The 15781-nt window shown below is 39.3% G+C and overlaps 1 protein-coding gene across 1 annotated transcript in view; it reads right to left on the bottom strand.

Annotated features, from left to right (window-relative positions):
- Positions 1-15781, bottom strand: part of ENTPD7 (ectonucleoside triphosphate diphosphohydrolase 7) — a 34540-nt gene extending 18759 nt beyond the window's left edge. Inside the window, exons 1-5 of the mRNA XM_043475750.1 lie at positions 15624-15781; positions 15229-15331; positions 13740-13922; positions 829-1034; positions 431-581 (exon numbers count right to left, since the gene is read on the bottom strand). Of these exons, the coding sequence (XP_043331685.1) occupies positions 431-581; positions 829-1034; positions 13740-13922; positions 15229-15236 (548 nt within the window). The 5' untranslated portion in view covers positions 15237-15331; positions 15624-15781. The remainder of the gene's footprint in view (positions 1-430; positions 582-828; positions 1035-13739; positions 13923-15228; positions 15332-15623) is intronic.

Below are 15781 nucleotides of genomic sequence, written 5' to 3' on the forward strand. Positions count from 1 at the left end.
GGCAACCCACTCCAGTATTCTTGCCTAGGAAACCCCATGGACAGAGGAGCCTGGTGGACTACAGTCCATGGGGTCACAAAGAGTTGGATGTGACTGAGCGACGAACACTTTCACTTTCTAGGTGCTAGATAATGATCCAAATTTATCACCATCACCGCTGCTCCTAACCCTTAATCAAAACTAAAAATCATTACAGCCATCTCAAATAGATATTGATCCCAAAGAAGCATATGCCATGGATGTGTGATCAACTGATTGTGAAATAACAGGTTGTAGGATTGGCTCTGCTCTATTTTGAGCAAGAAATCTTTTAGTGCCACCTGTCAACTCTGTGTGATGTACCCACATCCCGCCTTCAGATCAGGGAAGCACAGAGAATCATGCATGAAACTGCACTTTCAACTCTCGGGCCACCACCCTCCTGTCTCACCTCTCGGGAAGAAGCCTCATGCCCGCCGTGCAGAGGATGTAAAGGGGGGTCTCCTTGTGCTTCCTCACAGGCACATGAGCAGCAGCAAAGCTCAGCAGAGGACGAAGGTAATCGCTGGCATGTTCTGGAGTGTCTGCCATCGCAGAGATTCCTTAAATAAGATAAAATACTTTCATTAAAGAGTAGATCACAGAGACTCAGAAGACTGATACCCCATAAGGTTCTGTTTAGGTCCTAATCATTTATTTATTTCATAACAGTAGGGCAACAATGAATCCCTCCTATTATCCAGAATCTCCAGAAGAAAAGGATAGCTTTCTTTCTCCCTCTTCTCTTCTCTCCTCTCATTTCTGCAGCAGATAAAAGAGATCAACCATGATATAAATTCCATTCAGTACCTGGCTTGATTTTTTTAACCACTGGTTGGCTGTTTCGGTCTCTCATCTGTTTGATGTCCAACAAGTCATGAGGATTCCCATTATGTCTTGGCCAGAAATAAACAAAAATCCGAGAGCCGCTGCTGCCACAGTCCACAACAAGTCCATAATTCAGATCTGGGTCTTCAGTGTCAGTAGCTTCAAGATCTCCTACTCGAGCCAAGTACCTAAGCCGGGCAGAAAGAGGAACTAGTGTTAAGCGAATAGCACCACCACTTAATTCTTCTGTTCATAAGTCTTCATTAAGGGGCTACATGTGCCAAGCACATGGGACTACACATCCTAACAAAGGAATGAAACAATATCAACCATACTTACTGATGTACATGATGCCACAGCTGGTTTACACTGAAATTACGTAACTAAAAGTTTGGGAGTAGTTCTGAAACTGGCCAGGGTAGCAAATCTTTTACTAAGCATTAAAGGGTTTCTAGGCCTGAGTAAATACTGAGCCACTAAATTGGAGGGTGGTTTGCTTTGCACACTAGATAACTAAGGCAATCCTAATTTCGTTTCTATTTATCTATCCTTTCTGTATATAGACATGAAGAATATGGCAGAATGATACCTGACTGACAGCAGGAAGATGGAACAAGTAAAGATGTTACCATCAAAACCCCAAGGTTTGAGTCTCAGCTCTAGCACTTTCTATACTTTGAGACTGTCAGGAAATTACTTAACTTCTCTCAGGTAGTTTCCTCATCTGGGAAATCAGGGTAGTTGGGAGTCTCTACCCTCAGAGAGGCAATGGGTATAAAGCAGTTAGCAGCTGCTGTGCCCCTACCCCTGCTCTTACTGTTACACGATAACGATAAGGAGAACTAGCAGAAGATGCTCTGGGGGAAAGGGCTGAAAAGTTCAGAAAGAAAAGAAGGCTACAAGCTGGTAAAATCCTTCTTCTGAGTGATGAGGCTTCAGTAAATATTAAAGTCAAAAAATTAAATAAATATTAAAGTTTCCTCAGAGTGTGAGGGGCTAAAAAGTACAAGCATCACTGATGATGTCTTTCAAAGGTTTAATCTGAAGAGGAGACCAGTGAGAATGGCTTTTGGCTTATTACTCAAAAAAGGAGAGCTCTTTCTTGGTGCTAATATACAAGGCATGGTAGGCAGACTAAAATTTTGTCTTCTAGATTCTTTGAAATTTGAATAAATACTACTGTAGATTGAGCTAATAATTGAATGAATATCTTGAAAGGAATACTGTGAATTTTTCCAAGTAATATCACCCCCTCCCCCAGAACAATCATATTTGTGTCTACTGGTGACTTCACATTGCTACACAAAGTTCCTTATTTTGGACAGAAAAGCAAACTTGATGAAAAGAAGAAAAACTTGATGAAAAGAAGACCATGTAGAAACAGTTCAAAAATAAAAAAAGTAGGGCTGAGTACCTTTCCTATTCTAAAACACAAAATGCATTTTTTTTTTTAAAAGAGAGGAACATACATTTGAGCTTGTGTGCTAAGTTGCTTCAGCTATGTCTGACTCCATAGGGTCGCAAAGAGTCGGACATGACTGAAGCAACTTAGCACAAATGCACATAATCCTGTAAATTATTGCATCAGATAGGGTCAGGGAGAACTTTTTTTCTGGATCTGATATGAGAGTGAGTTGTGGGAAGTGAAGCAGATGGTAAAAATCTGTTTCACACTAGAAAGTTTACAGTCCTAAAGATTCCGTTCCACCACAAACTTCCCCATTCTAATCATATTACTGGGCTGCAATGGGCTCACAATCCACCAAACAATTCTTAACAGGTCACTTCTATCACAGGAAAGTTGGGCAGACATCTGGGTGGTGCCACAGACAGAAAAGAAACCGGCAAGATAATGGATGCCCCAAATGACTTCTCATTTCTCATCAGCAATTCTATTTCACAGATCTTTACCTGCTTTCCTTCTCTGAAAACCACTCTTTCTACTTCACTTTGACAAGATTCTGTATCCTGTCCCCTCCTGCTTAATGAATAACTTTTCCCAGTACATTGGTTCTCAAAATTTGTTGGCTCAGGACCCCTTTTTACAGTCTTAAAACTAGTGAACTTTTCCATACATGGGTTACATCCATATATATATACCATTTTAGAAAATAAAACAGGACATTTAAAATATTTATTAATTTAGACAATCAGTTCAGTTCAGTTCAGTCGCTCAGTCGTGTCTGACTCTTTGCGACCCCAAAGAGCACACAGCACGCCAGGCCTCCCTGTCCATCACCAACTCCCAGAGTTTACTCAAACTCATGTCCATTGAGTCAGTGATGCCATCCAGCCATCTCATCCTCTGTCATCCCCTTCTCTTCCTGCCCCCAATCCCTCCCAGCATCAGGGTCTTTTCCAATGAGTCAACTGTTCGCATGAGGTGGTCAAAGTATTGGAGTTTCAGCTTCAGCATTAGTCCTTCCAATGAACACCCAGGTTTGATCTCCTTTAGGATGGACTGGTTGGATCTCCTTGCAGTCCAAGGGACTCTCAAGAGTCTTCTCCAGCACCACAGTTCAAAAGCACCAATTCTTCAGCACTCAGCTTTCTTCACCATCCAACTCTCACATCCATACATGACTACTGGAAAAACCACAGCCTTGACTAGACGGACCTTTGTTGGCAAAATAATGTCTCTGCTTTTTAATATGCTGTCTAGGTTGGTCATAACTTTCCTTCCAAGGAGTAAGTGTCTTTTAATTTCATGGCTGCAATCACCATCTGCAGTGATTTTGGAGCCCAAAAAAATAAAGTCTGACACTGTTTCCACTGTTTCCCCATCTATTTCCCATGAAGTGATAGTAAACTCATTACATATTAACAAATTTTATGAAAAACAACTATTTTCTAAACTAAAAATCTAGAAGTGTGGTAGTGTTTTAGAGTTTTGCAAATCTCTTTAGTGTCTGAATTAACAGAAGATAGCTAGATTTTCATATTGATTTCTGTATTCAACCTGCTACAATAAGTTGTTTTGACTGAAGCATGTCAAGAATGACAGAGGATAAGATGATTGGATGGCATCATCAACTTGATGGACATGAGTTTGAGCAAGCTCCGGGAGTTGGTGATGAACAGGGAAGCCTGGCATGCTGCAGTCCATGGGGTCGCAAAGAGTCGGACATGACTGAGCAACTGAACTGAACTGACTGATAGGAAGAAAAATCAAGCTTCACATAATGTTGCTGGAAAAGGGAACAGTACTTCAATAGCCTTTTTAGATTACTGTGGATATTCTCCTTTGACACTACACTGAAAGTTGACAGGTGGAGTTTCTTAAAGGTTGGTGGCAATGTGGAATCTAAACTCTAAGAACTTTTCATACTGTTAACATTAAAATGCACTGGTCTATCTTTCACTTTAAATTGCTTTTACTCATGCATGATGTTGTCACATCATATACTGAAAACTACTGGTTCAGTGAGCTATGCAAATCTTAACATTGACATATTTCGTTCTACCAAAAAACCACATACTTTCATTAATATCACTTCCAACTTTATAAAAAAAAGTCTTTGAAGTATTGAGAAGCAATACTTCTGAAGTATTGGGAAACACATCCACAGTGGCAGAAACAAATATCCCAAACTTCTACTTTTCACTTAAAAGTTCAAATTTTATCATTGACAGTAAATACTGATAGTAATTTTCTGTAAAATGATAGGTTTTTACTTCATTCATTTTCAAGAAAATGTCTTATGAAATACCCATGTCTGAAATTCATGGTTGTTCTGACAGTTATTCTTTCAAGTGAAAAATAGTATGATAAAAGCAGGGCTGTGTTCAGCTCACAACTCAAACAACTGCATTAAGTGCTTTTCCTTGAGACAACCTGCATATATAGCGAAGTGCTTAATGCATATTTCCCATTTTGTCACACAGAACATTAAAAAGATATTCTTAAGTGGAACTTGACTTTTCTTCCCATTGCAACTGTGTGACAGTGAAGATACCATAATTACTGGTTTAATTTGTTACTCTATCTTGATTTGTGCTAAAGCACTAGCAGTTCTACCCAACATTGTTTTTGTATCCTCACTGTAAATGTCAACTCAGCAAAAAAAACAAATACTATCACCACAGCCAAAAGGTAGAAGCAACTTAGATGTCCATGATAGATGAATGAATAAACAATATGTGTTATATACATACAACGGAATACAATTCAGCCTTAAAAAAAAAAGAAAGAAATCCTGTCACATGCTACAACATGGGTGAACCTTGAGAACATCATGCTAAGTGAAATATGTCAGTCACAAAAGACAAACACTATATAATTCCACTTATAAGAAATATGAAAAATAAGCAAATTCACAGAATCAGAAAATAGAATAGTGGTTACCAGGGGCTAGGGGTAGGGAAAAAATTAGGGTTGTTGTCTAATGAGTATAGAGTTTCAGATTTGCAAGATGAAAAAGTTCTGGAGATTGGCTGCATAACAATGTGAAGATTAACACTTAAAAATAATTAAGATGACAAATTGTGTTATGCATTTTTTAAAACACAACCTTAGTATTTTTATCAAAATAGTTCTGGCCTTACAGACCCCCTAAAAATGTCTCAGAGACTCCCAAGGGTCACTTAAGAGCCGCTACTTGAACACAACCTTCTTTCTAACAAACACCCGTCTGTTTTTCTTCCTATTCCTTCCCCTTTCCCTTCTCTGACATGGTTTCAGTTCTTAAGGAGCCTCCACTCAACAATGCTGATGCTTGGGATACTCACAATGACCTGAAAAGGCGTCCTCCCTCTGTTCTAACAGGGAGTGTCATTATTCTCTTTAAGCAGTTTGCTTATATTTCACACTGAGCCCTAAGATGTCTTTCCTATTTGTTTGCTCCACCTCTCCATTTAGATTCTGTTTCTCAAGAGTGAGTACATTAACTGCATGCCCCAACACAGTCACAATGTTCCTCACATTTCTCCAATATGTATCAATCAATACTGACTGGTTTGGGCCTAGAGCTCACAATATGAAGCTGCTGGTCTGTTAACAATTCACCTAGGTCTTTGTATAGCTATACTCAAAATCAGTTGGTCTATTTCTTAGAAAATTTCAGGGGCTTTCCAAAGCATCCTGTCATCCTCTTTGGTTCCTGTCACAATAAGAAACCTTACAACTCTAATTTGGGTACAACTCAACTTTGCTTTCTTTTCTCTTAAAGTCGCCATGTGTGCATTGGCAGAAAAAAGTCAGCTGACACTACAATACAAGGAAGAAAGATAGGACCAGAGGGCATTTATGTTATACTTTCCACTTGAATCTCTAATCGGTGGCTGCAGAAGTCTCTTATGTTTCTCATCTTCCATACAGATGAGTAACTGAAGAAAAATTCTTCCCTTTGGCTTGAAGTAATAGTATCATCTCTTTCTGGAATTCTGACCTCTTATGACCTATTCAGGCTTCTTAGAAGCCCTTCCTCATCTAGGCTCCGAGCAAAGATGCATCGCTGGTCCTTTCTTGGATATTTTCATTTCTGATTTGCAATACTAGACTTACTCATCATGATTAACTACTTGCATTGCAGGATCCTCCTGCTTTGCTGATGCTGCACTAACTCAATCCCTAAAGAGGACTTAAAGCCCAAGAGAAAAATTCCAAAAGCTTTGGAATCCCTCATACCCACTGTCCAGGAGAGATCCAATTTACCATCACATGCACTTACTCCCACCTCAAACCCACATATCCTCTCTATATGAGAAGCATGATTTCCCTCCGGTCACTGCTGAGTCAGTGAAAAGAAAGATACCCACATATACATCACTCATGGTAGAACTGGAAGACAATTGGCTTTTCGCTGCCATTATACTCAAAACATTAACAGCATTAGAGCAATAACTGACCAAGCCATTAGCTTACAAAATCAACACAAATTATACCACTTCTAGAGTTCAAAAAGAACTCAGTAACATGCCAAAAGTTCACTAAAGTGGCCCCCATTAGCATGGAGCTACCACCTCTTTGATGAATTGTCATCATCTCAACTCTGTTCAAGGCTCGAAACCAAATATGACATTATAGCCAAAGTAGCTGTGCATGACTGATGATAGTACTACATGCCCAGAAAAGCATCTTGTAAGGTTACTACTTATTTCCTAACAAGATTAATCAGAGCAGTCAGAAACATTTATAATTTAAAGCTCTGCTTATAATGAACACCATTAAGGACAAGCAAATGAATAAACACATAAAAATGTCTTCCATTTCACCAACAAAATCTCTGAATTGCTCCACTACACATTAGAACCCTTAACTTCATCTGTATATTTGTTTACCATTTTTATTCTAACCATAAGTAAAGGCTCCTTTTCACTTGCTTTAAACAGAATTAAAACTCCTAAGGAAGGCCACTATTGAGCCAGTTACTGACACAGAAGCTCTCACTCAGTAATTCCCAGGTAGCAAAGGAACATGAAGGCACCTTTCAACAGCTACCAAAGACATTCTTCAGAACAATAAGCCAGACAAAAATTTCCCCACTAATAAAGACAGTAGTGGGGATACCAAAAAGTTGTTGTTGCTTAGTTGGTAAGTCATGTCCAACTCTTTTATGACTCTATGGACTCTATGGAGCCTGCTAGGCTCCTCTGTCCATGGGGTTCTCCTGGCAAGAATACTGGAGTGGATTGCCATTTCCTTCTACAGGGGATCTTCTCAACCCAGGGATTGAACCTGGGTTTCCTGCTTGGCAGGCAGATTCTTTACCACTGAGCCACCTGGGAAGCCCTACCAAAAAATGAATGTCATTAAACATTAAGGTGAAAAAGAAATGTACTGAATACAACAGTTCACTGTTTGTCTTGCACATTATACATGTATACATGCTAAAAAGAATCCCTTAAACTAAAAATTATTAATATATTTTAACAATTTACCAGCATCCAGGGCTAGCACATTCCAGAACTTTCTGACCTGGAGGAAATATTTCCCATCTGAACTGTCTGATAGGATAGCTACAAGCCACACATGGCCAATGAAACCTGAAATGTGACAAGTGCAAAGAAGGAACTGTGCAGACAGTATTTGTTAAGTAAGTGAATAGACGAATGAATAAATGGGTGAATAATACAAAGTCAGTCGGATGAAGCTGTTGGAGCACATATTATATGGCACATGCTAGATAAATAGTTGACTAAAACAAATCTAGCAAAATATATTCTTAAAGATAGCTTTGCTGTGCACATCAGGGGAGGACAGAGGGTATATGAGAAATCTTTGCAATTGTGCTCAATTTAGCTGTGAACCTAAAAATGGTCTAAAAAATAAAGTTTATTTTAGAAGCATAAATCAAAAAATAGTTCTGGATTCAAACCTTACTGACACTCATCAATCTCTAAATTTACCTTTTTCTTAGTTCTAGTTCTGATGTAAACCTCCTGCTTTCTCCTTCAGCAGCAATGGGAATACATGTTTACATAACAATTCTTTGGTTTTGATACTGAGGGAAAACTCCCATTCATGCTTCTAAAATTTTGGGCCATATCACCACCAAAGTTATATGCTAGGTTCCACCAATGACTGAAAAAATTCAAATTAAAACAGTTTCCAATACGATTTGAAAAAATTCAAATTAAAATATTTCCCCAATTTAAATTGGAAAAAATGCCTATTAAAAGTATGTGATATAAAAACCACAACTACAAGTCCTTGTCCTAATTTTTTATAAGGTATTGAACTTAAGTGATGGGTATTTCCCTCAATTCCTAGTTATTTGCTTAATCATTTAATCATCAGCTAATGCTCACTGGTGCCTAACAGTAACAGCCACCACAAAAAATAAATTCTGGAAGAAAAATTTTAAATGGAGTTAGTGCTGCCCCTTACCTTCATTTACTTTCATTGTATATTTGCAGGGCAGAAAACAGAGAACAGAAAAAAATCAAGATTATTTCAAATACTACTACTAAGACTAACATCCGCAATAACTGTAGAGCAATGCTTCCCAACTTAGGCTGCATATTAGAATCACCTTGAGAAAAGGTCCAGTGATTTGTATTTTTTTAAAGGTCCACAAGTAATTCAGGGGCTTCCCTGTTGGCACAGATGGTAAAGAATCCACCAGCAATGCAGGAGACTGGGTTCAATCTCTAGGTTGGGAAGATCCCCTGGAGAAGGAAATGGCTACCCACTTTAGTATTCTTGCCTGGAGAATCCCATGGACAGAGGAGCCTGGCGGTCTACAGTCCATGGGGTCAAAAAGAGTGGGACATGGCTGAGTGACTAACATGCTTTTCTCATAGAATTGAATACCATTATAGAAATGGTCTTTAGAAAATCTGAGTTATTGAGTCTACTTTATTTTTTAACAAATTTCCTCTCTCCTGCCTACTGTCAAGATGTCAGTATATCATTAACGACTGTCATCAGTGTGTCCACATCTCATGACCACCATACCCTTCCCACTACCACCATTCTAACTGGCTATTACTGGCTATGTCTGAGACAAGAGAGAACCAAGCTAATTAAAACAGTATGGACATGTACACAGTAGTATATTTTAAATGGATAGCCAAAAAGGACCCACTGTATAGGACAGAAAACTCTGCTCCATAATATGTAACAACCTAAATGGAAAAAGAATTTGAAAAGAATAGATACATGTGTATGTGTAACTGAATCACTTTACACCTGAACTAACACAACTGTTAATCAGCTACACTCTAAAAATAAAAAGTTAAAAAAACAAAAATACAGTTTGTTAAACAAAAGCAAAGAGGCTGTATCTGAGAGCCTAACTTATCAGTACAGTATGCAAGCTCCCAGTACATGAACTTAGTGACATCAAATCTGGTTACTCATAAGCTTCTTCCGGTTAATCTCTGCTTTTTAATTTTATTCCTGATTCTTGACTATGTACAGTCCCTGATTCTTTGTTCCTGATTCTACACAGTTAAACTATTATCGCATTGGGAAACAATTATTCCTTCACATCTGCCTTCCTACCTAGATTACCAGCTCTATGAGTTCAGGGGCCACGTTTTATTCACCTTTGTACTCTAGTGTCTAGCTCAGCGTCTCACATGCTGCAAGCTCTCAACAGGTGTTTGTTTCCTAAATGCCTCGTATAGGCAGACATGAGTGAAGTTTAAGGACACATGGTAATTTGTGGCCATATGCAAACAAGCTTTCAGTAAGGAACAAGGAGCTCTAAGGCTATACAGCAGCTGGCTGCTTCGCCAGAGCATTACAGAGTGTAAAGATTTTATTAAGGGTGTGAGGATTTTGTTAAGTCACTACACAGGCACAGTCTGAGTGTTCCTTAGCTCTGGGGCTAACTTGTTTCAGTTAATTCAGCATAAGTATTTACTGAATCTGGCCACCTGAGTTTAATAGTAGGTGAGAACTATCAGATCACTCTACCTCCAATGAGTCCCTCAAATTCATTTTCTTCTCTCCATCATCATTACTGCCACCCAAGTCTAGGCCATCATCCTCTCTCTATTGGAGTATTCCAATTTATTCTCCATAGTACCACCAAAGTGACCTTTTCTTAAAAAGCAGTTCTGATCACATCACTCTTCAAGTTTTTCAAAGCCTTCCTTCTACCCTTAAGATAATGTCTGCTAAGTCGCTTCAGTCGTGTCCAACTCTGGGTGACCCCATAGACGGCAGCCCCACCAGGCTCCCCCATTCCTGGGATTCTCCAGGCAAGAACACTGGAGTGGATTGCCATTTCCTTCTCCAAAGCATGAAAGTGAAAAGTACCAACACTACTCTACTTTAAATACAATTAATAAGACTGCAACAAAAACTCAAATCTAATCGTAAAATACATTAATATTAAGATAATGTCTAAACCTCCTAAAATGGCTTAACAGGCCCAGTCTGATCTGCCCCTGTAGCTGTACAGATCACCACTCACTGCCTAGTTGTCCTTACCCTAGCCATATTATCCTATAAATAAGTCCATAATTAGACCATGCTATGTTCCAGTGAGAAACTCTGCTCAGGTATGTCAAGAAAATCTCAATAAGCATCTAAAACACTCAAATTATGGACTGAGTTTTCTAAAGCTAACAGGTTCCTCAAGATCAACTGTTAATAACTCTCATGGATCTAAAGAAGTGTTTCCTCTTTGAAAAGGAAGAAAGAAAAATACAAAGCAATACTGTTACTGGAGGAGGAAAGCTGAAAACAAACTTCTTGAAAAAAAAGCACCAAGGTCTCCATGCCGTGGTTCCTATCACTCAGCACATAGTGGCCAGTCAATAAATGTTTGTTGAATGTTTTAACAAATGAGTGACCAAAGTGGATAGGAAATGAGAAATTCTGGGGACAGAACAACCCAGAAATATTAAGGGGAGGATGCATGTGTCCCAATTCTGACCAAAAAAGACTCAGGGAAAGAGTTGCTGGAAGTTTCCAGGAAGGGTCTTCATTCTTTTACGAGAGCATGGAAAGACCTGTTTCTCTCCTACAGGACACGAGTGAGTGCAGGTAGCCCTGGCTGCTATTACACAACCACTTAGCATGCTGACAAAACGGGCAACTGAGACAGAGACTCCCATCCTGAGAGCCAGCATTGAACTTGTGGTCCTTCTACCCCTGAACTTCTCATTATGTGAGCCAATAAACATTCTTATTCTTTAAGTCAGTCTGACTGTCACTTGTAGCCCAATGCCTCCTAATTGATCCTTTCTGGGAAGCAGTAAGGAGATGTTGCAGATGATGAACACAACATATTACCATTTCGTTCTGTAACCTAACCAGAAACTAATCTTTAAAAAATAGCAAAATTGGGATTTTCCTGATGGTCCAGTGGCTTAGATTCTGCACCCCAATGCAGGGGAGGAAGGTTCGATCCCTGGTAAGGGAACTGGATCCCACATGCTGCAACGAAGACCCAGTGTAGCTGAATAGAATAAAATAAATTTAAAAAAAAAATAGCAAAATAACTGTTTTAAAGGAATACAGATCTTCTATGCACTGGTAAGCTATATCAAACAAAAGCTATATTAAATAATTCCAAATGTATTTTCTATGAAAAAAGGTATTCAGCTTTCATGGAACTAACAGTAGGTTAGACTTACAGAAGAAAATACTAATGAATTGGAAGGCACAGCAATATAAAATATCCAGAAAAACACAGAGAGAAAAAAAGACTTGGGGGGTGGGGAAGGGAACAGAACATAAGTGGGCTGTGAGAAAATGTCATGTGACTCAACATATGTCACTGGAGACACCAAAGGAAAAGTGGGAGAGTATAGAAAAATATTTGAAGAAATAATATTAAAATTTTTCCAAATTTGATTAAAAATGATAAATCCATAGATCCAAGAATAAACAAATCACAAACATAAGAATCATGAAGAAAACTAAACCAAAGCCCATTACAATCAAATTGTTTAAAACCAGTGATAAAGAGAAAAACTTAAATGCAGCCAGAGGAAGACACATTACATACAGAGAGAACAAAGAGAAAAATGACAACAGAGCTCTCCTAAGACAAGCCAGAGGACAGTGATGCATCATCTGTAAAGTAAAGAAAGCAAAAAAAATGATCAACCTAGAGTTCCATACTCAGTGGATATTTCTTTTAAAGGGAAAGCAAAATGAAGACTTTTCCAGTCATACAAAAGTTGAGAGAATTCACCAACCACAGATTCATACTACTAGAAATGTTAAAGGAAAACCATTAGGCAAAAGGAAAATGATACCAAATGGAAATATGAAATCTACACAAAGGCATGAAGAGGCCCAGTAATGGTAAATATACAAACCTTTTTTTCTTATTTTTAAAAACCTCTTTAAAAAATAATTGAATGCCTAAAGCAAAAATAATAATGTATGGTAGAGCTTATAACATATGTAGAAGAAGTAAGAAGTATGACAACAATAGCACCAAAGTCAAGGAGAAAGAGAAGAATGAAAGTACATTGTTGTTAAGTTTTTACACTGTGTGAAGAGGTATAATATTACTTGAAGTAGTAAATTAAATTACTTAAACCATAAAGCAACTACTGAAAAAACAAAAAACAGAATTATGTCTAACAAAACAACAAAGGAGATAAAATGGAATCATTAAAAATGTATTCAAAAAAAGGGGGGTGAGGTAAAGAAAGAAAGACAAACAAAGAACAGATGTGACAAGCAGAAAACAAACAGCAAGACAGATCAAACCCTGAAGATAACTGATTAATGTAAAAACCTGAAGAGCCCACATAAAAGGCACACATTGTCAGACTGGGTAAGAAGACTCAATTAAACTCTGTCTACAAGAAGCACACTTGGGGAAGAAAAAAAAAAAGAAGCACACTTGAAACATAACAAAACAAAAAGGCTAAAACTAAATGAATGAAAAAACATCTATCATGCTAACACTAATCACAAGAAAGCTGAAACTGCCATAGAAATACCAGGCTAGTAGATTTCAGAGCAAAGAATATAATCAAAGACAAAGAGTCATTTAATAACCATAAAAGGGTCAAGTCATCAACAGTACGTAACAATTGTAAACATTTATGCAACCAGTAAGTCAGTCCACCAAAACAAGGAAAGAGAAACACACCTTTCATGGATAAAAGGTAGCATTAGCATTTCTCAATCAGAACCGAACATTACCGAAATAGGGATTAAGATCTTTTAATGTAGTAAGTGGCATGCAATTTTAACTAAAAGTGCAGTATTCCCCAGTATAAGAGTCAAAGAGTCAAAGGTGGTTGTTGTTCAGTCTCCAAATTGGGTCCAACTCTTTGTGACCCCATGGACTGCAGCACCCCAGGCTTCCCTGTCTTTCACTATCTTCCTGGAGTTCACTGAAATTTGTGTCCATTGAGTCAGTGATGCTATCTAACCATCTCATCCTAAGGTAGCAGTATGTTAAACAGCTTATCAAAGTATTTATGACTTCACTGCCAAAGCTGGTCAAAGCAATGTAAAGGTGACTCACCTTTCATATTGCCTATCTCTTGGTGATGAAGCACCCCAATGTCGAAAGTCCATGATTAACATAAGTAAAAGGAGACAGGATATGAAGAAGAGTCCTAGGAATGCCACCCGCTGCCGGGGAAATGGGCTCACTGTGGGCACAGTGAAGTACCAGGAGGCTGGACAGAGGAAGGAAAAACTGATCCTGAAATAAGACAAACATTAGTAAGAAAAGTCTCTACAATTGAGTGCTAAAAATGATTTTAAAGCTGGATTAAAGCCCTTCCTAATAAAGGCAAATAATTTATGCCACCAGAAGTCTAAATGTTCATTTAGTCTCAAAGTTTAGAAAAGGACCTATATGGTTCATGGAACTTTTACTATATAAACTAAAAAAGCCTTCTCTGCTCTTTTTCCAGAGTCTGCACTTTGGGGTGAAATTCAAAGAACTAACTTCATGTTAATGAAAAGATCACCAGTCTCCCTGTGCAAACTCATATAACATTGAAGAATCAGAGCACTTGCAACGGTCCCACCAAGCATACTGTCAAAAAGACAGAAGAGACAGAAAATTTATTAACTGATTTTTAAAACTATTTTAGTGGGTAACATATGCACACAGAAAGAAAAAAAAATCAGTTTAAAGGATATGTAGTGGAGAGTGAGTCTTGTGCCTTAACCCCTCATTTCCCTCTCAGAGGCAACCACTATTACCCAGGGATATTCTGTGTGTGTGTGTGTGTGTGTGTGTGTGTGTGTCAGAGGCAACCACTATTACCCAGGGATATTCTGTGTGTGTGTGTGTGTGTGTGTGTGTGTGTGTGTGTCAGAGGCAACCACTATTACCCAGGGATATTCTGTGTGTGTGTGTGTGTGTGTGTGAGAGGCAACCACTATTACCCAGGGATATTCTGTGTGTGTGTGTGAGTCAGTGTTTGTGTGTATGTGTGTGTCCTTCACTTAGTCGTGTCTGACTCTTTGCAATCCCATGAACTTTATGCAAACACAAGAATAAACACATACCATCAAGGTAATATATCTGTGTGTGTGTATCTCTACTCCTTTGGTTTTACACCAGTAGGTATAATGTCCTGCATCTTTCTCCATTTATTCTATTTGACAACTGTCTCATTTGGTATAAGTTGCCCCACACATCCACATAAATCTTTTCTGAAACCTTCAGAGTATTATAATGTATGAATACGTGTATTCAACTGTGAAGTTCACTTTTCATACTTTTCAAAACAGGACCTCAGTCTGTTTTCAAAGTTCATTACAAAACAAAAAATTTTTTTTGTTTGTGTTTTGTTTAACTTCCTCAAGGGGCACCTAGCCTCACTCAAGTGGAAATCTGAAAGAACATTACAACCTAGTAGCACTTATTAGAACAGAGCAAGCACTCACATGCAGCCCTAGAGCAAACCTCACTTATAACAATCTCCCAAGGCCTCTCAACCTGCCTGCCAGCCCCCAACTGAGCTTCCAGCAGAGGATAAAGTGTGCAATCTTACCTAGCCATGGGTTCCCTTCAGTGGTCTCAATGCCTGTCACCTCCTTTTCCTTTTTCCTTGAAAAGGTGGTCTCCTCGTCCTCGGCATCTCCTAAGTCTGCAGCCTGGAAAGAGTTGGTTGGGTTTCAGGTTCATCTCCAGCAGTGCCCACGAGACTATACCCCTCTTCCCCCTCACGAGAAGCCATGGCGCCCACCCACTCTCCGGGCTCCCACTACAGATGCGTTTGCTCTTGTTCCTGGGGCTCAGCGGTCCCTACCGCGGCTCCCTGGGAGCCGGGTGTTCTAGAGGGCCGGCGACGTCCTCGAGGAACCCACCGTCCCCAGGCGGGGATGGGAGTTCTTCTTCCCCTAGCCAACCCTTCCGGCCCCACAGCCTTCCCGTGCTCACACTCACCGGTCGAACCGCCAGCGAGGTCCCTCAGCACCGTTCTGCTAGGTCCAGTGGCGCTCCCAGCAGCTTCTAACCGAGCCGGAAGGAGGCCCGGGCAGCCGGCGGCGCCACGTCCCCAAGGAAACCGCAGAGAGCCAATGACTGACAGGGGACCCGCGGAG

This window comes from Cervus canadensis, chromosome 8 (genome assembly GCF_019320065.1).
Source record: "Cervus canadensis isolate Bull #8, Minnesota chromosome 8, ASM1932006v1, whole genome shotgun sequence".
In the NCBI taxonomy this organism is placed as follows: domain Eukaryota; kingdom Metazoa; phylum Chordata; class Mammalia; order Artiodactyla; family Cervidae; genus Cervus; species Cervus canadensis.